General features: G+C 49.6%; 1 protein-coding gene across 2 annotated transcripts in view; it reads right to left on the bottom strand.

Moving 5' to 3' along the window:
* WWC3 (WWC family member 3) overlaps positions 1 to 22,611 on the bottom strand; it is a 117,902-nt gene that overhangs the window by 27,491 nt on the left and 67,800 nt on the right. For both annotated transcript variants that reach the window (XM_027054649.2, XM_053202054.1), the window contains exons 6-9: positions 19,041 to 19,170; positions 16,211 to 16,357; positions 12,038 to 12,111; positions 2,331 to 2,573 (exon numbers count right to left, since the gene is read on the bottom strand). In XM_027054649.2, the coding sequence (XP_026910450.2) occupies positions 2,331 to 2,573; positions 12,038 to 12,111; positions 16,211 to 16,357; positions 19,041 to 19,170 (594 nt within the window). The remainder of the gene's footprint in view (positions 1 to 2,330; positions 2,574 to 12,037; positions 12,112 to 16,210; positions 16,358 to 19,040; positions 19,171 to 22,611) is intronic.

The raw sequence follows: 22,611 nt of genomic DNA, 5'->3' as shown, positions 1-22,611 counted from the left end.
CAAACCCGGGTCCCTCATTTAAGGCCTCTCCAGGCAAAAATGCATACAATTCTAAAATCTACAGAATTAAAAGATTAGACACAAACAAAACAAAACAGCAACTGTCACAGGGTTGGAGACAATTTTTCTCCTCTTTCCGCTTTTTCTACTTTATTATTTCTGAGATGAACTTTTTCCACTACACTAAGCCCACTGCCTAGAATAGAGCCTGACACGTACAGGCACTCAACAGTCACCGAATGAATGTATGAATATGTTTGCCTCAGAACAAAACAGTCCTTGTTTACAAATCAAACGATGGCATTGTAGCATGGGACCAAGTAGGCACCCTTAAAACAGCTGCTCTGTCCTTCGACAGGGGAAAGGATTTATGCCGTCCCAATCCCCAGTGACACTCACGACCCCGGTGCCAAGTTCCTACCTGACAATGAGGACACGGAGGCCGAGACGGGCAAAGAGTGGCCAAGCAGCGGGCACATCTCAGCCCTAAGACGCCAACGTCGGTCACTCTGGCCCAGCTCCACACCGGCTCTGTCTCACACCCCTCAGCCTATTCGCAGGGAGAGCCTCCTACCTCGGGGGCCCACACTTCCGGTTCCAGCACGCATCAAGTGGAGGGAGGCATGCAGAGAAACAGGCCTGCCTCCACCAGGCCCACGCTTCACTGCTGCAGGAGCCCTCGAGGGGCACACGGCCGCAGAGAACGTTCCCGAAGTGTTGGGGCGAAAGCGCCGCCGGCACAAGGGTGTGCCATCCTCGCCCAGGGCCGTGTAGTGGCACCCGTGGACGGCTCTCTCCTGGGCTAGTCCCACAAGAGCCTCCCTCAGCCGGATGAGCTTGGCTGAGCCAGTCCCAGACCTAGGCATCGAGGGGAACGGTGGCTCCATGGGGCTCCGTGGATTTGTACCCTGGGACCACAGCACTCACGTGTGCCAGGGTTTCCACACGGCGAGGGCAAATATAGTCAGGGGTGCATGGATGTGGGGTGTGGAGAAGCAGGTGGCATTTGTGGGACCGGATCCACCCCCCTAACAGAGAACCAACCCAATGAGTGCCCAGGCCCCCCTAGCCAGAACACGCACAACAGAATACCAAGGGTAGAGAGGAAGGTAACGTTGAAGCAGAAGAGTCTGGAAGCACAAGGGCACGGATGAACACTTCAGTTCCATAGTCCCTTCTCAGACTCAAAATCAACTCCGTGTTTACTCTGAGCGAAGTGACAGGCCACGCTAGCATCTTAAGCTAACCAGAACACATCCCGCCTATTGCTAGGAGCTGGGCTCTCCAAACACCAACACTGCCTGCCAACACTGACATCGGCCACTAATGTCACCACACAGACCTCAGCAAAAAAACGATCACTATCCGAGCATCGATAACCCCCAACACAGAGAACGGGCTAACGGGATGAACTGACAGTTCTAAGGGCCTCCGTACAGATGGAATCATTCAGCTGACTGCTGAATCCACGTCGGCAATGCTCACGTAGATGCAGCGTACAGTCCTCTTAACACGCTGAAGTTGAAGGTCCACTAGATCATCAGACAGGGTGGGCTCGCCAAAGCTCAGCTGATGCCCTCAGATACCCATCCGACAGCCCCGAAACGTGGAGGTCAGACCCAGCGTTTGGCGCGGCCCGTGGTCACACGCGCCAGATGGAAACCAGGAGACCCCCACACACCCCAAAGCGCCGAGCACCGAGGACACGGGACGCTGTGCTGGCCTCACCAGCCAAGAGCCCAGGACAGACCGAGGAGAGGCACGTTTGGGCACGGACACACGCCAGGCTGCCGGCTTCCTGCCGCAGCAGAGAGAGCGGGCTTTCCTGGGGGCAAATCAAGGTCGCAGCAGAAAGGAAGAGGTGGCTGGCCCCAACGCCCACAATGGAGGAACGCAGGCTTCCTCTCCGTGCCGGCGCCCGCCTCCCGCCCTCCCGCCGGCAAGCCCACACCAGTCCAGGCTGCCGTCCTGCGGACCGGAGGAAAGCACCCCCGTACCGGGAAGGGGTGCGGTCTAAGCGGGCGGCTTCCCTCGCTCCATCCCCTTCTCCATCCCCTCCTGCTCCTGTCCAGGAGCCAGGAAGCTCGGGAGCCCTGGGCAGAGCCGGGACCTCCTACAGAAGGGAAGGCGTGCGCTCCCCGCGCCTTCTCCCTTCGCTCTACCTGGCGAGGAGACACGCCAGGCGGTAGACGCCTCGAGCGCCAACGGCAACCGGCACCGATCTCGAGTCACGTGCCAGCTCTCCGAGTCAGCTCTTCCAGCTTGTTCTGCACTAGCAGCCGGGTCCCCCCTGCCCCCGACCCCGGGGTGGGGGGGGTGGGGCGGCGCACCTTTCCGTGGCGCCCTGCACGGACGTGGCCCGCGCGCGCTGGATCTCCTCCTCCAGGCGCCTCCGCTCCTCCTCCAGCCGGGCCACGTCTTCCGCCGGCCTCCGCTGCTGAACGATGAGCTGCAGCTCCTGAAGCAGGGCCTCTTTCTCCTTGATGAGCTGCAGCCGGTCCCTGTCGGCCTCGGCCAAACCCGGCCAGGACTCATTGTCAAGCTGGGCCAGCTGCTGCTGGATGGTCGACACCCTGCAAGAGACGGGCCCAGAAAAATCCATGAAGTCAAAATGTCACCTTCCCACGTTCTCGGCACCATCACGCAGATTCTAGAAACTCACCCTGCTCAGTACCTACTGAAGTTAGTGCACCAAGTGACAGAAATAAAGCGTTTGGAAACGAGGAGTGATAAGAATGACGCGTAGGTCTTTTGCACAACGTCCCCGGGTCTAGACTGGGGACGGCAGTGAGCAAATCGTGCTTGTTGTAGAGAAATGACGGAAAGGCTGGCGTCCTCCACGTACCCGTGCACTGTGCTGTCTCAGGTGCACGGTTTCCCACATGGCACTGTCGCAGAGCAGGATGGAACCGGCTCCTTTCTCCTCATCCCCCGTCATCAGTAGCTAAACACTGCGCCGGGTACGTGAGACATGCTTCTGGTTTCCCGCCTCGTCTGCCGTGCCTGACCGCCAGCGCCACGTAGACAAAGTGACAGGACAGCCATGCACCCCTCACACTGCTTCTGGACAGAAAACCCCCGAAGGCCAGTGATCTACCTCTCCTGATTCTGTTTGCTCTCTCCAGCACCAGAGACCTTGACCGTAGGTGACATTCAAAATGCTTTGCAGAGAGCAGATACTCAGCAAGGGCTAAGCGCACGGAACCGGGAGCAAACATGACCGCAAATATCCGAGAGCGGGAGGGTCGGCCCTGGCAGGCGTGGGTGTTGGCGTAAGGTAATCAGGGGGGTAGAGACCGGTCAGCCTCGCTAAATGCATCGGCATGACCACCCTCCGGGTGTAAGAACGCGGGCTCTGTTGTCACCTTCCACGGGCCCAAACTTCCATGCGTTCGCTTGGCAGACCACATCACCGTGTGTCCCGAGTCGCTGCTGAATGCAGACTAAACGGCAGAGATGCGGCCTGTATCTTCAGAGCAATCCTTTCATGGCCAGAGTAGACTGCTGTAGGCCCTTCAAGTTTAGGTGTGGCTAAATATGAGGCCTAACTGTTCTCAGGCAGAAGCAAGGGATGCCAGACTTGCCCCAAACCCGGCGCCGCAAAGGACAGACAGACATTGGCACACGTGCCCAAAAACCCAAATCCAGAGACGTCCCTGAGGTCGCAGAGAGCGGTGAAGAAGGGGCAGGGGCAGGGGCACATGGCCCTGTAGCCTCTAAGGCAGTTATTCTCAAAGTGGGGTCCCGGACCAGCAGCCTCAGCATTACCAGGAGTTTTGTGACAAACGGCAACCTCAGGTGCCACCCCAGACCCGTTGAAGGAGACACTGTGCGGACGGGGTCAGGTGATCTGGACTTTAACAAGTCCCACTGGTACTTCTGATGCTCACCAGAGTTCAAAAAGCCTCTGACCCCAGGCGGCCCGGCCTTGTCCAGAGTATCCTAACTGGCCTTGGAGCTCTTAGGGGCTCATATCAGGCTCCGATGTGGTGGTCCTCACTAAAATGGGAATGGCAGGAGTGCCCCTGAGGCCACCCTGTCCCATGCCCAGGGCACACACACTCATCAAAGCTGGCATCCGCCCGCTAGGTCCAGCCCTCAGAATCCTTCTCGACACCAAGCTCCCTGCAGACGCTGCCCATCCATCGACTGGTGTCGGTCCACGTGTCAAAGCCTGTCAGCCGGCCCTGCACTAAGTCAGGCTCCTCTGAGCTGGATGTGAGCGTGCAGGCTAGCCAGCCCGGCCAGAGGACTGGGTAAGACGCCTTCTTCGAGTACCAAGCCAATCCGAAAGCCAACGGTTTAAAAAAGGAGTGTACAAATTACGGTCTCAACGTGTGCATTTTACTCAAGTCCAATTCCCCAAGAAGGTAAAGAAAATAGTTGAATGTCAGTAGCTTTATTAGGCAAGTTCTTTTCCAACTTAAAACTAATTTCCTGAAAATGTGTTGGAAAATGGTGCCAAATCATGTCACTGAAAAATACTAATGACAGAGGCAGCTGAACAGGGTTAGAATCCAACTGGGCCTTAAGCATCCATCTATGTCTAATTAGTGTAATTAAAATTTATGGCAGTCATATAACTGAAGCCCAAGGAAAATACACTGCAAGTAGGCCCATAAATAAGTTAGTGCCAAATCAGACATTATACCCAATGAAATTTCTGGAACGTTCTACCGTAGATCCAGACAAGTCCAAAGTAAGGAATAAATATGAAGGGGCCGAACAACAATGAGCAAATTCATCGTGTCCTCGTAAGTTCTCATGTAATTTACCTGACCAATCCACAGGAAAGCCTCTCTGAACCCTGCTAAAGTTAGCGGTATTACTTTGTAACGTGTACTAATTCTCATACATCCACTACAAGCGGATACGGTTTAAAAAGCACTGCCTCTGAGTCTCTGAGGTGTACATGAGAGGCGATCGTGATTCTGTCCAAGCCGGCCAGGCGCAGGCTAGCTGCCATTCTATGTGGATTCAAGTTGCCGAGGGCGGCAGGGCAGTGGAAGAGCCAGTCCTAGCTAATCCTACTCTTTCCAGGCAGATCTCAAGTAATATCCACTATCAGAAAAAAGAATGAGGGGAAGAAAAGAATTACAGGCAGGAAGGGAAGCAAAGCGCCAGCTTCGAAAGGGCTGTCCACCGAAGGCATAAAAGAAACAGCACAGCGGCCGAGGTGAAGCACGTTTCTGTGATTCGGCACAGCTCGCAAGAAAAATAAGCAAAGCCACGCGGCAAGGGACAACGTCTGTAGAAGAAACCAAAGACAGGCGAAGTGGACTTCACGCCACCCGTCGGGAAAAGCTGCCTGGGCTGTGCCGAACACTAGGCAAGCATTTCTATGCTTGAGGACAGCGCTCTTTAAAATACATCTCACAATGACGCAAGTGATCGCCTGGTCATCTGAGAGCTAGCTATGAATCTAGAAGACTACGGACACGTATCGCAAAGCGCCATTTCTTGCCCTGTCTCCCTACTCCAGATGCAGGCACACGGGACCTGCTCTGGGCCGGGTTGAGAGCGTGGCACACGCGTCTTGTGTGTGTGTCCACACTAGAAGCCCAAAGCTCTAGAAGGATTCCTTCACTCATTTCTGGTGCATTCACCGAGGGACAGACAAGACGGCTTTGCCTTTGACACAGTACGCCTCGTCTACTGTGCCGTCCCGTGCTGCCAGCCTCGAAAGCAGCCATCTGCCAGGAGGACCCGTAGTGTGGTAGGTTTACTGGAGGAGACTGACTTCGCGCCTAAGACGCAGCATCACTTCCGGTGCCCCTTCTTCCACATCCACGCCACACAACTGATCTGAAGGCTGGAACCCCACTCCTACGAGTACCATCATCCCAGTTCTGAGCACTCTGGGGAAAACAATCTCCAGAAAGGCTTTCTTTCCTGAAATACCATTTCGGTGCAATTAAATACATGAAAGCAAACCAAGGCCCTGAGGACGGTTTGCAAAAAAGAAACGTTCCCCAGGTCATTTTGAAGGGAGTCCGAGAGCCGCTTAAAATTGGGGACGGTTTATTTCCTGTAAGTCAACTGTATTCTGTACTGATTCTAATTTTTGATAGGTAATACATTTTATGGCTTACATATAATCTCTCACAAATGCCTTCAAAAGCTTCAGTGGCTCAGTTGGTTAAGCATCCGACTTCGGCTCAGGTCATGATCTCGTGGTTTGTGAGTTCGAGCCCTGCGTTGGGCTCTGTGCTGACAGCTCGGAGCCTGGAGCCTGCTTCGGATTCTGTATCTCCTCTTTCTGCCCCTCCCATGCTCATGCTTTGTCTCTATCTCTCAATAATAATCGTTAAACAAATTAAAAAAAAAAGCTTTAAAACGTATGTCCCTGTGCTCATGATGGAGAAGAAATGAAGGCAAAGCCTCAACCAAACACTGAGCCTTCATATTTATTATGTAATCTCCAAATTCCATTCCCTGAACAGGTCTAAGGTAGACACAAGTAATATATGAATCTTTTGTCCCCCTCGCTGTTTTTGCCTGACCACCTGTTCTGTTACAGCCCAGGCACCATTAAACCATGAATGGAAAGGTGCGTTTATGCTGCAGAAACTACTTAGGCCCCCACAGTTCACAGAAGCCCTAAATAGTGTCTGCATTTTTCTGAAAAAAATAATGCACTTCTAATACAGCACAGTTCTGAGGTATATTTTACATACCCAGAACAATCCTTGGTTTTTTCAATTTATATATAAATTCTGCAGTCTACTATATAATTTTGCATGTTCCTAAAATATGGTTGCTTTGCAGAAGAGAAATGGAACCCCAGGCAAGCCAAGGTCCCATTTGACGCTTGAGACATGACAGACCCCCCAGTGCCACACTCTGGGACGTCGTGTTGGCTTGGAGCCTTGTGCCTTCAGATTTCAATCGCAGCTACAGATTTGACACTGCTTATGTTTTCTCTCCTCAGTTTTCTTTTTGTAAATATCCATGTACACGAAAAGCAAAAGTTCAAGAAAATCTCAGTTGAGATCTAGGTCAGATGGACGATAAAATCGCTTCAGCTGACTGAGCTAAGCATCAATAAACCGCTGTCCATTTGGCTCAGCTCTCAATTCTGTGTTGGAAATTCGAGCTGAATCTCGAATATGTGGTGTAGGAAGGGTCTACTAACACCCCCAAACCCTTCCCTGCCCTCGTGTCTTTTCCCCTTTGAGGGTACAGATCTTCAGAGAGCAACTCCTTTAAATGAGAAGCAGAGCATCTGTAGGCTTCTTTCTCTTGGCCTGAATGGGGAAGAAGGAGCCAGGCGTGGCAAGGATGCTTTCCCACGTCGCTCCTGGCTGTGATTCACTCACGCCCGAGCCCCGATACACAGTCACTGCAGAAACGAAGGAAAACTCCAAGCGACTGATCAAATTCGACTGGAATCCTAACACGACTTTGGTTTCTGACGACAGATGAACAGCAGGACCCATCCTGGCAACAAACGCTAAGACACAAAAACTGGATGGGTCCGATGTTTTGTTCCTATCTGGACTGCGAGTGTTTCTATGGAAACAGCTGCAGTTTGTGCACAGTCCTGGAACGAGTGCTCTTAGGTTAAAAATAAGGAACTATCTGCGTCACTGGGACTGCTTTGAGACTCGTTCCTCCAAATCGGCTTTGAAAAATTCTAAAATTTTCAACCAATAATGTGAAAGTATTCCTATCATAAGGTCTGCCTTGAGAATCCTAAGTGATGTTCCTGAAGGGAAACCCAGAAGCAGTTGTTTGGGTACATTTTCCACGATCCAGAGTTGAAAACACAAAACTAGTCCCCACGATGGTGATTTGGTCGACAGAATTCTCTAGAAATCACACTACCACTTGGAATTAGGAGTTCCACTTCCACTAACTTCCTTTTAATCTGAATACATCCTGGGGCGCCTGGGTGGCTCAGTCGGTTGAGCGTCCAATTTCAGCTCAGGTCATGATCTCATGGTTTGTGAGTTTGAGCCCCGCATCAGGATCTGTGCTGACAGCTCAGAGCCTGGAGCCTGCTTCGGATTCTGTGTCTCCCTCTCTCTCTCTGCCCGTCCCCTGCTCACGCTCTGTCTCTCTCAAAAATAAATAAACATTAAAAAATTTTTTTAAACAAATAAATAAAATAACCACTCTCAGGGCACCTGGGTAGTTCAGTCAGTTAAACGATTAAGTGGCTGACTGATTTCAGTTCAGGTCTTGATCTCACAGTTCTGTTCCTGGGATCGAGCCCTCAGGGCACTCTGTGAGATTCCTCTTGTTGCTGTAACAAAAGACCACAGATTCGGTGGCTCAAAATAGCACACGTTGTTATCTTCCAGTTCCAGAAGTCACAAGTCAAAACTGGGTGGGCAAGGCTGTGATCTTTCTGGAGGCTCTAGGGAAGAACCCATCCCACTGCCATTTCTAGGGGCCGCCCACAGGCCTCAGCTCGTGGCCCACGCCACTCTGATCTCTGCTTCCCTCCACGTCTCCTTCCCTGACCGTCCCTCTTCCAGGGACCCTAGTGATGACACTGAGCCCACTTGGATCATCCAGGACCATCCCCCCATCTCCAGGTCCTTAACTTAATCCCATCCACAGTTTCTTCTGCCATGGAAGGCAACACAGTCACAGGTTCTGTCTACAGGACACGGACATCTTGGGGAGGGGGGTGGTTCTGCTAACTCCAGGCACTAAGTCAGGAGTCTGCCTGGCAGGCTGGAGCCCCGGTATGTCTGGGGAACACCGAGGGGTCAGCTCGGCTGGAGCAGGGCGGGGAGGGCGCGGGGAACGGGCTAATGCCCCGAGTTAGCGAAAACCTGCTCCTGTGGGCCCTCGCGATCCAAACACAGTAGGGATTCAGGAGCAAAACGAGCAGCCCGAGAGTAAGGCTTCTCAGCCAAGACACCACCGACAGTCTGGGCCACCTAAGTCTGTGCCATGGGGCCATGCGGCATCTCTGGGCTCCGCCCGCTGGGTGCCGGCAGTGCCCGGTCTCTAGTCACAGGGACCAAAAACGCTCCTTGGGGAGCAAACATTGCTTCTTTCAATGCTTGAGACCCATGCGAGGCAGAGGAATGAAAGGATCACTTGTCTGGAAAAAAAATTCCGACAGAGCAACTGAAATGACCAAAGGCTACACAAGAGTATGCTGAACCGCACCAGGAAACGCACCGTCCACACCAGGGAGAAGCGCATGGCAGCTGGGAGGACGTCTCCGCCCATCACTCTAGGGAAACTGACAAGGAATGAAGACGTTTCATGATGCTAAGCGCATGTGAGAATCAGGGCTCTCAATCGCCATTCGCAGCAGTGCAAAACTTTCAGCGTACGTGCCTTTAGACCCACACATCTCATTGCTGAGTCTCGGTCCACGGGAACCGTCATTCCTGCAAGGCTGGGGCCCACAAAAAGACGTGCAGTTTGTGGAAAGGGAAAACTGCAGCCATCGAAGACGTCTAGCCACAGAGTGATGGCTATGCCTCCTAAGCTATGCATCACGCACCGTATTTAACTATGCTGGGCTTAATTGATTTCAATGTTTACATAAAAGCCTGGGAGGTTTCACGTCAAACCATTAATGGTAGGAAGTGGGATTAGAGAACGGAAAAACAGCTGGTCTCTATTTATTGATTGTGCCTGTGACAAAAACGATGTATTCATGTATTGTTTTTGTAATAAAAACAAAGAGGAAAATACAAGTGTGCGTGCACGTGTGTAAGCATGCCTGTGGTATATGCGGACATCACGTACAAGCATACACGGGCATGTGTTTCTGGCTCTGGCGCGTGTACACATATGTTCACGCACACAAGCACGCGCAGCCCCCGCAGGTACTGCCCGGTGGGGTGGGGGGAGGTCCTCACCCCCAGGCAGAGCCGCTGATAAACTCACAGATTTCTGTTAGCTGGGGAGGAGTTTATCTCCCAAATAGGTTAAAGACCATATGTAATCGCATCACATACACAATTGTTTGGAAATGCCCCGAACAGGGCAGGTGCCGGGTAGAAAGAAGTACGATCTCCCATTCTCCCAGCGGCTTCTCTACCCACTGGAGCTCCTGGGGTCACCCACGCAGACCACAGGCGTGGCCCCACTAAGACATCGCAGTCCTCCAGCACAGAGAAGGGTTTCTTGGCCTCGGCACTGGGGACACACGGCAGGGATCATGCTTTGTGTGAGTCCGGCCCGTGCACCATAGGATGATGGAGTGACAGGCCTGGGTCCCGCTGACTGGATGCCGATAGCAGGTCCCCCACAGTCGTGACAACCACAAATGCCTCAAGACAGGGCCAGAAGTCCCCTGGGGGTAAAGGGTCCCCTGCCCCCGAGCTGAGAACCCCTGTGCTAGAGGGAAGACAGGCAGCGCTCGTGCAAGCCAGCCCAGGAGGTCCTCACGTAAATGGTGCCAGTGCAGCCCAGAAAGGCGTTCCCGAGAAGCCCTCACTGTCCCACAAAGGCTGGAGCACCCAGGGCAGGACCCCACCCCCCACTCGCATAGCTGCAGTGCGTTTCCTAACAAGGTTCTGGCAACCTTGAAATATTACTTTCATTTAAAAGATATTGATGAAATGCAGTGTCCTCCCCTGCATATCTGCCTTAAATACTTGCCTTTTCGCCCAAATGTATTATCTCAACATTTAAAAGGTGACTCCCTGTGTACCGATGCTATCTCTAGAAAACAAAAAAAATCACTTGCTATGTTGAGAAAATGTCACAGCAAAGCACGTAACAATTAAGTTCCTAAGTGTAGCAACCTTCTATTTTCTGCATTTTAAAACAGCGCAGCAAATTCCAAGCACCCACACTGCACAGTCCAGTAGAAACATGCAGGAATGAGCAGAGGAACATTCCACGGGGACAACAGCCCCTGACAGACGGCAGCGAGCTCAAGAGCAGGAACACGCGGTAGATGGACAATACGGCCACGGAGCCCAGCAGCACGGCTGAACGGATCTGGCGGCAGTCCGTGTGGAAACATAAAGCCCACTGCACATGCGAGGGGGGAAGCCAGGAAGAGCCGGGTGTCAGAGCTCCGAGCAAACAGAAGGCCCGTGTCAGGCCCTCTAGCAGGGGAGTCATCTGATCTGTTTTGGTTGCTATTTTTACATTTTCTACAAAGGCAACCAAGTGGATTACCAGACATCAGGAATGATACAGTCGATCGAGCAGACCCAACTATTTCCCTTCCAGAAAGGACTCCCTCACCCCACTGGGCATTCCGCTCCTTCTCCCCCACCCTCCAAGAAAACAGTTTGCATGTGACTCAAACTTTTTTCAAAACGATATGCTTTGTAGCTTTCCAAAGCACAGATTTGGAAATGATTTGGTTTTAAGGCTCTTTTCAAAAGACACAAAAGAGAGAAAGTGTCTAAAAAGAGGACACAAAAGCCACGGCAGGGTCAGAATATAGAAAACGGGGTCCTGGGGACATGGGGAGGGGTATGACGTGCTAAAAACCCTGCCTGCCTGTGAGGATTGCACGCTGCCTCTCAATCCTGCCCCTGGCTACGGTTAGGACTGGGACAGGGGGACAGAAAGATGAATTTTGAAAATGTACAGACAGGGTCGAGTCTCAATTTTCAGAGGGCAGATGATTTACAGCAAAGGTCAACAAAAGTGGCTACGCTTCAGTTCTATCGAAATCCAAACAGACCGGGGGCCGCCAGCACGTGCTGACCTAGTCCTTATTAACCCGTCTTTTAAACCAAGATGCGTGGCTTTCTCCATTAACCTACGGAGTCGGAAAGGGCACATATAAAAGACAAGACGATTGTGTTGAAGCCTTGGTGGGAAGGCAGGGAGGGCGGGAGCCAGGTGTCTCTGTCTTTATTAAATCATGGCTTTATAACTGTTCACAAGAGTGACCGTTTCACATTTTAAATGCATATGAAATTCTGTTGTGGGTATTAGGAAGCTTCCACAGAAAGGAAGATCTTTGATTTTATATTCCACCAGACACTGCTTTCTGAGAAAAAGTGGACGATCCCACACTGGAGTTCCACAAAACCTCTTTCCATGGGAGAAAGGAAGGAAGCAGAAGGCAAGATTGGAAAAAGGAGCTTCTTACCTCTTTCTGGCTTCCTCATACTGCCAATTAAGCCTGACTCGGTCTACAAGTCTTGTCTTATCATCAAAGACAAACTTTCCGGAACAGAAGGAAAAAAAAAGGGGGGGGGGGAAACATATTAAAACATATTTTCAAAATAGAAAATTCATTTCAACTTTTAGCAACAGTGAAGAAGATCTTATTTTGTCTTTAAATTTCCACTTTTCGGGACGCCTGGGGGGACTCAGTCGGTCAAGCGTCAGACTTCAGCTCAGGTCATGATCTCACAGTTTGTGAGTTTGAGCCCCACGTCGGGCTCTGTGCTGACAGTGCAGAACCTGCTTGGGATTCTCCCTCCCTCTCTCTCTCTCTCTCTCTCTCTCTCTCTGCCCCTCCCCCACTCGTGCTTGATCGCTCTCTCGCTCTCTCTCTCTCTCTCTCTCTCTCTCTCAAAAAAGAAAACAAATGTCCCCTTTTCAAGGGTCTGGAAGGAAACACACCAAATAATACTTAGCTGTCACCTCTGGTTGCTAGAAGCTGGGCGTGGGGCTGGGAAGCTCTGCTTTTCAAACACTGGTGGGTCTGTTTGTATTTTTTACCAGTGGAAGTGTATTCATCTATTGTATAATTCCTAACAACAAATTAAGTTTAAAAAACAAAATAGGGAATTCCTTAGTAAAAGTTGACACAAAGGCATAAACGTCCGTCCCACTTGGTACAGTACATTTTGTCATTCTTCAATAAATGCAGAATAACGATGTTCTCCTGAGAAGTCACACGATCGGAAGACGACAGACTTAGCTGTGTTAGGCATGGGCTACGGGACTCCTTCTAGTGTCACATGGCATGTTAAAGAGCTCAAGGTCAAAAGGAAATAAAGCAAGGTCTGGAAAAGCCTGGATCTGGGCACATCACCTTAGGAGTTAGAATTGAAATGTGGTGCCCTGACATGATCATTAGTTGTTCTTATTTTCTTACCAATTACACCGAACAAAACAAATTCCTAAAACAAAACAAAAAAAGACCTGTGTGGGAGGTAATCGTAGCTCACCTTGGTCACTTCTTTCATTCCTGGAAATCTATGACACCATCATTAAATCGATCCTCTCTGTAGATCTGACCTTAACTAGACCATGGCCTCCAAGTCATTTTTTTAAATAACGTCATGTCAGCAAATATTTGAAAATATTCTATCTGAATGATTAGTGATGAATTTATCGATACCAGTGTTGATACACATCAATAGGAATGTCTTTATCTTCATCGTCTTGAATGGCGAGATGGAAGAAATGCCTTACGAGGGGCTGAGCATTCTCCAATGAGATGTGTCATAATTTTACACATTTTACAGCCTCCCCACGGTTTCCTCAACACACACACACACACACACACACACACACACACACACACACACACTCCTATGCTTTGACGTCACATCTCCAGGAGCCATCTACGCTGGAAACGAGCTACATGTCACCTCACCACCTTGTTTGTCGGAGACTCCTGCAGCTGACCCATCATCAAGACCAACAGATATTTCTTCAACCTGTTCTTGATGCTCCTGTAGATCTCTGAGCTCTGTTTTTGCACTCTTCTTTGAGAACAAAATGGACATCTTGGTCAAAAAAGGAAAAACCTACGGCCCAATGGATTCAGCAGGTTCCTGCTTCACAGTTCCTACGTAGCATGTACCCCAACCATCGAATCCCAGCATTAGGCCTGCAGCGTGTATACATCTGTGTTTGCAAAGTCCTGGGGTCAAAAAGCATAGCCAATTATGTCCACACCCATCCCACAAAACTGATGACCCAAAGTGATAACTAAGCCAAGTACGCAGACGTCTAAGATGGTGCCCAGTAGACTCCACCTCTTGGGATTTGCCCCATGTGTGAGCCCCTTGAGAGTGCTCTAGAGCCATGATTACCAATAGAATACAACAGAGATGATAAGAAGCCATTTCTGTGACCAGGTTACAGAAGACAGTGACTTCCATCTTGCTGGCAGACTCTCTCAGCTTGCACACTTTGATGAAGCAAGCTATGGTGCCAGAGAGGTCCATACGGCAAAGAAGCAAAACCCTCTGTCCCACGACCCGTGGGGAAGTGAATCCTGTCAACAATCACGTGAGCTTCAAAGTGGCCTCTTCCCCAGTCAAGTCCTTGGATGAGACTGCAGCCCTGGCTGATGCCTTGATTGCAGTTTCGTGAGAGCCGCTGAAGCAGATGGCCCACCCAGACTCCTGACCCACAGTAGAAGTCTGAGATAATCGAAGTGTGATGTTTTAAGATGCTACATTTTGGAGTAATCTGTTAGGCAGTAATAGCCCACTAATCCAATTACGGCCTTTCAATATCCTTTTTTATAACGACATGATATAAACAGGGGTTTAGACATCAGAAACGTTGATTCAAACCCAGCCAGCCCTGGCTACATGACCTTAGCTGACTTGGCACCTGATCCCCTCGTCTATCAAAAGTATATGGAAACAACTAATAAGGTAACAGCCATGAAGCCGTCAGTCCAGGGCCAGCCCCAGTAAACTCACAAACGATAACAATTTACTCCTTGAGTTACTGCAACGGCATGACCAGCCGCTCCCCACCTGATATTTTCAGAAAGTCTTACCTAAGCATTAGAGAACCTTTGTTTCTTCCAAACTAGTCGAATCTCTAAATTCTAATCCTAACCTATGATAACGGCAATTATTCATGGAATTCAATGAGTCTTATACTTCTTTCTTTCCTGCACACCAAACCCTTTAGGCAAAAATAGCAGGCATTTCTGACTTACAGATTCTTTTCTCTGTGTCTTTATATAGATGGTGACCCTATCCTTTAAAACCAAAATTGCCTGGTCAAAAACGTCTACGCGGACTTTTGAAAGCAGGGAGGGGAAAATTGAAAATAGGGCTGTTCTGGGACGTCCAGGACAAAAAGAGTCATTATTTACCATAGTACTCTCAAAGAGATACTATTTGCCTAAACTTCAAAATATTAGTTAATTATTTAAAACCCAGAGTTTTTGTCAAGGGTCTTTTCCCCTTGTTTCCTTTTCTTTATGTAATTTTGGGGAGGGCATTCCACATTCCACTGATGTCTCATCTTTACTTAATAAGCTCTAAGAAAAAGAAGCCATCTTTTTTTTTTTCAATTTGTTTTCCATTTGTAATAAACTTCACTCAATAACATTACAACAGGAGTGTCTTTAAGCATTCACCACCCTGCTTCAGATGATGACTGACTGCCAACTTTGTTTTTGTGGCTAACTCAAGGCTTCACTAATTGCCAAAAGGGGCCTTAGGAAATTCTTCCAAGTCCCAAGCAAAATTAATTTTGATTCAATTCAATTTCCTGACATTCTTTTAGAAGAATAAGAAATAGCATCAAAGTATAACCCAAGGGTGCCACAGCCACAAAGCCTCGGAAAATCACTGGGCTAAGCCAACGATCGGTAAACTATGGCCCCCACAGGCCAAATCCAATCCTGTTTTTAAAAATAAAGCTTTATTGGAACACAGCCCTGCCCATTTGTTCGCACACTGCCTATGGCTGCTTTTGCATTCTAACAACACAGTTGGATAGTTATGGCAAAGGTCTAAAATATTTACTATCTAGGGGTGCCTGGGTGGCTCAGTCGGTTAAACCTCCGACTTCGGCTCAGGTCACGATCTTGTTCCCGAGTTCGAGCCCTGCATCGGGCTCTGTGCTGACAGCTTGGAGCCTAGAGCCTGCTTCAGGTTCTGTGTCTCCCTCTCTGTCTGCTCCTTCCCTGCTCACGCTCTGTCTCTCTCTCTCTCTCAAAAGTAAATAAACATTAAAAAAAATTTAATATTTACTATCTGGGCCTTTACAGAAAAAGTTAGCTGATCCCTGCTGTAAGATATCATATGTCTGTTAAAAACACACCTAAATTCAATTCTCAAAAGGATTCTGCCATTTTAAAGAATCCGAACCACAAGGAGAGAGGTAATAAGCAATTCGATTGCCTTCCAGGCCCCGGGACCTTCACAGCTGGATTTTTTTCCTCCAACGCAATGGCACAAAAGCCAAAACGTCTCTGAAGAGAAAGTGGCAGAGGAAAACAAACGAGTGACGAGTGACGGCACCGCGAAGGCGGCTCTTTCCTCTCCTGGCACATTCGGCCCTCCCCTCCACCCCAGCCCCCCCCCCCCCCCCCCCCCGGTTCCTGGCATACCTCTCCAACGATGTCGGTCTGAGACCCAGCGTCGCAGAACTGTTGAGGTAAAGAATCGCCAAGCACACCTGGATTGTGAGGGAACTCCGGCAGAGGGTCGGTGAGAGAAAAGCTATTCCTGAAGCCGTCGGTCAGCTTGGCCAGGCTCTGGAAGAGAAGGAAACGAGCCGCCTGAACAGAGGTGGTGACGCTTCCCTTCCCGCTGAGGGCCGCCCCTGGCGCCGGCCCACCCCACCCCTCCCCCACCAGGTGGAGAAGCCAAGTTTACCGCCACGTGCACCTTTAATACAATTCTTTGTCATTTACGGTCCCCCTGTGACCGAGTCCCCCTGCCAGCATGTGGGTAACGTAGACAACTGCCGGGGTACCACTGTTACTGTTTTTCTTCTTTAGGAAAACAGCGTGTTTCAACACACACACGCACACACGCACACACGCACACACGCACGGTACCTATGTGAGACGGTGGATGTGTTAACTAACTTTATTGTGGTAATCATTCCAGATTATATATGTATATCAAATCATTAGGTTGTATACCTTAAGTTTATATAATTTTGTCATCTGTACCTCAATAAAAGGGGGGAGCACTGCCATCCAAAACGTTCTATCAATAAATGAGTCTGAGATGAATGCCACCTTGAGATTTTGATAAACCACACAGAAGCAAAACCACTCCCAGATGATGTTTACGTATTTTCACAACCTGGTTTTTCAGGTGACTGTACATGACCAAGAGTCCTCTCACGTGATGTCAGTTGGCCAAAAACCAGAGTATGTCTTCTGGCACACGTAACCCCTTTGGGTGCAAGTCAAAGAGCAATGAGATTTTCTGCAAGTTTTTAGAAGACTTTTGAACGTTTTTATCTTCAGCAGACATTGCTGCGGACACCAGGACGCGCAGGAGCGGTATAACACACGTAGCTGGTTCTGGCTCTAGACAAAGGCATCTTGGAATGGGCCGGTACCATGAAGCTCATAAAAGAAAGACAAAACAACTTCTTTGATTTTACTAGAGAGGACATTCCCCATGCCTCTCTCAGGAGCGTCTCAGAGAAGATGCTGGGGTCTGAAGCTTCTTCTAGAAGTTCTATCTCCAGCCCCCACAGTGGGGAACCCACTCGAGGCAACTGGGCAGTCGCTCCCGCCCTGCACGCCTGGATCGGCCAGTGCGGAGCAGTTAGCGCAACCTCCAGGGGCAGAGCCTCCAAGCCCCCGTGGTGAAATGCCGCTTGGTTCACCCCTGGGGTTTAGGCTCACGTTATGATGGGTGACATCCATACAGCACCTTGTCCGACACCGCACTCAGAGGCCTCAGTAAATGGCAGTAGCTGTTCTTGCTACCAGTGCTCGGAGCCAATCTAACCGTCGATCGTTTACTTTCATGACCTGGAGAGGGCGTGTGAAAATACAGATGTGTGGGCCACACCTCCAGAGCCTTATCTAGTAGGCCCGGGGCAGGGCCCGGGAATGGGCAACTCAGTGACCACTGTGGGGACAAGTCTGTTGGATCCTTGACCTCAGGAAGCACTGCCATGGAAGGCAGCTATCTGTGCACCTGTCTCATTTGGCCTACGAGTCTGAGCTCTGCTTCACGTGCCCTTGTATGCCTTACATTCTGCGGAATCTAGACCGGTGCCTACTAGGTACTCAGTGTGTGGAACACGAAATGAAAGCCGTAACAGAAACATCTGAAAGCACCCGAGCATCAAGCAAAAAGACCAGCGCGCACCCATTTGCAAACACTCAAGCTTTTTCTAAAAATAACAAAATATACAGAAGCGCGAGGAACAAAAAAGAACACGACATAATGCTCCACTGATGGCAGCCACGGAACCGAAATGTACGCACGCAGTAGGGTACTTCGCGGCCACGTCAGGGAATGAAGCGGCGCGTGGTGGACAGATGCAGGAAAAGAGACGGGGTGTTATCGTTAGGTGAGGAAGCCGGGGCAGGGGAGCAGCAGGCATAGTCCTAGCTCCCCATGAGGATGGCTGAACATGCGTTCACACTCTCCCACGGCTGCATAAACACTAGCCAGGTATACGGGAAGCTAATAAAAGTAGTTACAGGAGACAAGCGAATGAGGCAACAGCAAGACCTGTCATCATAGACTTTTTAAATTTTTTGATTATTGAACAATAGGCATCACCCATTTTTGTGGCTTAAATCGTGTCCTCCGGAAAGTTACGTTGAAGTCCTAAGAATCTGGGAATGCGGGCTGCTTTGGAAATCGAGTCCTTGCGGACGGAATCAAGTTGAGGTGAGGTGATACAGAATTAGAGTGGGTTCTAATCCAATGATTGGCACTCTTCTAAGAGGAGACCATTTAGATGCGGGGACACAGGGAGGGCACCATGTGACGAGGAAGGCAGAGGCTGGAGCAATGCAGCTACAAGCTGAGGGATACCAAGGAATGCCAGAAGCTGGAAGAGGTGAGGAAGGATCCTCCCCTACCGCCTCAGAGATGGCAGGGCCCCGTCGGCACCTTGACTCTGGCCTTCTGGCCGCCAGACCCTGGGAGAATAAATTTCTGTTGTTCTATGCCAGTGTGTGCTCCTTTGTCATGGCGGCCCTAGGAATAACTAATACCCGTATTTGAAAACATTTTAATATACAGTATACATAAATATACACACATAAAGAACATATATACACATATATGTATGATATATATGCGTGTATTTAAAAATATATGGATTGCATATATAATACATATATAACATAATATATATGGTAAGTACATATTTTCCTAAAATTTTAAATAAAAGACAGACGCGTAGGCAGGCAGAAGAATGGACATGGGATCTGAAGAGTGCCAGGCCCCTACCTGCATCAGGTCCCGCCTCTCCTTCTCGCCTGTGCAAATGGCTTTCTTGATGGTCCGGAGCTCACTCATTATGGCCTGTGCCTCATCCAGCTTGTAGTTGGTGTGAGTGCTTGACATCTTACGATCAATCCTGGTTAAAAAATAAAAATAAGAGATTATAACATTCCATTACACAATAACAACAACAACAACAACAACAACATAACTCAAAAGCTTTACAGAAAGGTGGGAAACGGTTAAAAGCGTTGTGGCAAAGAGAAATAAAGATCCCATAAAACCTTTCTTGCTTGTGGTAAACATGCAGAGATGAACCTTGGCCGGTGGACGGTTTCCTTTGCTCCAGGAACATCCAATGCAGGTGAGGACCTGCGAATCAGGATTCCCATGACCTCTACTAATGATCAGGCAACAAACACTGGCTTAAGTAATATCCTGAGATGGTAAACTCCTCTCTGAGAGGGGGATTATGTCTTACTTGTTTATCCCCGGCATCTGGGTTAGCGGTCAAAACTGTCTATTAAATAAACATACGAATGACATCTGTGTGCAAGGAGAGTATATGGGAAACAGCAAAATGTTGTGAACTTTTAATAGCGATGCCTTCTATAAAATTGGAAACTCTGTCTCCGCTACCTTCTTCCATCTCATTCTCGTTCTGATCTCCCTCTCTCTCTCTTTCTCCTTACTACTCACCTCCTCAGTTCTTTCTTTCAATCCAAACATCCATTCATCCATCCTTCCTTCCATCCATCCATCCAAACTCCCTCCCTCCCTCCCTCCCTCCCTCCCTCCTTCCATCCTTCCCTTCCTTCCTTCCAGCCAGGCCGCCCCCAGGCACACAAGGCCTGCTTCCAGGTGGTGGAAACAGAGCGCTGACCGAGAGACTAGGCCTGGCTCTGGCCTCCACAAAGCAGGCCGCCTCCCGCATACAGCACGTCCTTTGTCTCCCTCCCTTACCTAAGTCTTGAGGCTTGGAAACCCGCAGGGCTAAAGCAGTTGGAATACTCTGATCCAGAAAGGGGCACGAACTCCGCCGCTTGAAAGTAGTTAGCATGCCTTTCAGACTCCAGACCCACCATTACGCAGGTTCCGGTTCGACACCGTTCTTCCCCACATTACCGGAAAATCTGGATCCTTAACGGCCAGCCCAAACTCGCCGGTTTTCTGCTCATGAAAGCATCCTGGCATACTGGTGAGGACCAGTGACGCTGCAGCACTACAGCGGGACCCTGGGCAAGTGGCTTGGCCTCTGTAAACCTCAGGTTCACGTTTCCCCCACTTAATGAGGAAAGGCCAGGTGTGTAATGTTAGCGGTGATTATTATTATCGTCAGGATAACACTGAATCTGTGTATTCATGGGAGAAAAAGTAAATAATTCACCAACTCTGGTTCTTTAGGCCCGGAGTTGATCTGAGCTCTCACGACCCTTGGAATAAGAGAAGGACAAATACACCAAGGCAGGAAACCATTCCCTCCCTTTGGAACCGGGCTTCAGGGCTCCACGGCCACTGCTGGCACTGCATCAGCTGCAAATCACGTATTTACAAAACCTGGCCCTGAGTTCTCTTTCACGGAGTCAACGCCACGGGCTCCCACCCATCCAGTGGTGACACGCTTCCATCCCAGCAGGGCCTGGCCACGCGTTTTCCCATTTCAGCTGTTCTCCAGAGAACCAAGGGTCTCCAATAGAGGGCGGAAATAGGAGGCCGTCCATCTCACAGCGCCATATCCGCCGAAGAAGTGGCCTGGTTTTTCTTGCAGGGAAAAGCTAGACTCGTTTACGTAACAGGGTCTCCTGGCACCCATCCTCTGATAAAAGGCTTTCCAATACATCTCATTTAATGTCACAGCCAACAACCCGCAGAGGCTCATGAAGTCGGTAGAAGGGTTCCATCGTTCTCAGACAAAACACCAAGGCCGGGCAAGTCTGACTTCCCTGTAACAGTCAATGCCCAGCGCCTCTGCTAACCAGGACTACTGCTCCAGAACGAAAAACGCAGCAAATAGATCCTCGCCTGACGCCGACACCCCCGTGGAGAAATGAACTCCACTGCACCGAGCACACGGTTTTCAAGTGCTTGAAAATCAAAGCTAATCAAACAGCCACAGAAGTACAGACACACGCTCCCGGCGCTAAGGCTGTGACGTGAGACCCTACGCATGTCAGCTCCAGCTTTATACGTAAGTGTTGTGACTTCCTTACGGCTTTCAGTAGCAAGAACGCCTGCGCGTGGCCATCACATCAGTAAACCCAGGGGCTGAGCCAGCAGCCCGTCAAGGCACCAGGCCCCATGACGGGAACGGCTGCCACACACAGGAAAACAGGCCGCAATTCCCTCAGGAAGAGGGATCGGCAGCCCCGTAATTCATGCCGCCGGCAGACGCTGCACAGCACCTGGAAGAACGGAAGTTCAACTTCAAGGCCACGGACCTGCGCTCTGGCCTTGGCTATACCCAAGTGGCTCTGGGACCTCGAAGAGAATGCAGATTGGCCTAGAACAGCTGTCTCCGCTCTGTGCCAAGGGTGTCCGGCGCAGGGAGCAGGAGCGGCTACAGGGAGGGCCCGTCTAGGGCTCGAGGACCCTCACCCCTTCTTCAGCGAGCACCTCCCCTTTGCTCCGTCTCAGACATTCTGGTTGGTTCCATAGAAGATGTCATGTGCAGCAAAGGGAAAGGAAAAAGATTCCGCTGTTAAAAAAGTGCGAAAGCTATTAGGGAACATGATCTTGAAGTCCTGGTATTTCAGAGAGAATATATAACTGTTATTTAAAAACAGTTATATACCATTATTATATTGTGCATCATATTTCACAACTGTATGTCAATATTAATGGTATAGAACAGAACATACAATCATCTAAAAGGGTCATTATGTATTATGCAAATATAACCTTAGGTAAACACTCTATACGGTATATATTATTTGATTACACTATATAATTATATAACTGGTACATTACAACAGTTGAACGTGCCAAGCACCTACTAGGCACCAGGGTCTTGCTGCACGCTTGGCGTCTGTCACCTCGTTGAGTCCCCTCAGCAGCTTTATGAGGGAAGCATAACCCTCTCAGATTTTATAATGAAAAACCTGAGGCTCAGAGAGATGACCTCCGCGGCCCCAGATGACAAGCTAAGATCCGGCAGAGCCGCAGTGTTTCGAACCCACGTCTCCCAATTCTCAAGCCTGTGTCGGATCGCCAAGTACAGTGCTGCCCCCTTGATCCCACAGGCATACTCCTGCTCAGAGCGGCCAAGGACGGGCCCATATGCTTTTCTAAGGGCAGGCAAGGCTTCACAGAATCCCAACCACTTCCATTTTTCAACGATGATAAATTTCATCTAATAAAAACTTCAAAGGGTAGGAAACCCCTTCCTTCCCATCTGCAAAATTCATTTCTTTGGGAGTTTTCTCCCTTTGCTCCAATTCCCTCTAGAACTTTGGTCAAATTCAGAGGATGTGGTCAGTGATTTGGTATTTTCTAAAATACCAATATACTCCATTTCATAAAGAAGATGGTAACATCTGTGACTGCCAAGGAACTGTCTTTTTCTTTTTTTAATTTTAAT

Source organism: Acinonyx jubatus, chromosome X (genome assembly GCF_027475565.1).
Source record: "Acinonyx jubatus isolate Ajub_Pintada_27869175 chromosome X, VMU_Ajub_asm_v1.0, whole genome shotgun sequence".
Lineage (NCBI taxonomy): Eukaryota > Metazoa > Chordata > Mammalia > Carnivora > Felidae > Acinonyx > Acinonyx jubatus.
Note: the sequence above shows the minus strand (reverse complement) of the source record. Positions and strands in the feature narration are given on the sequence as shown.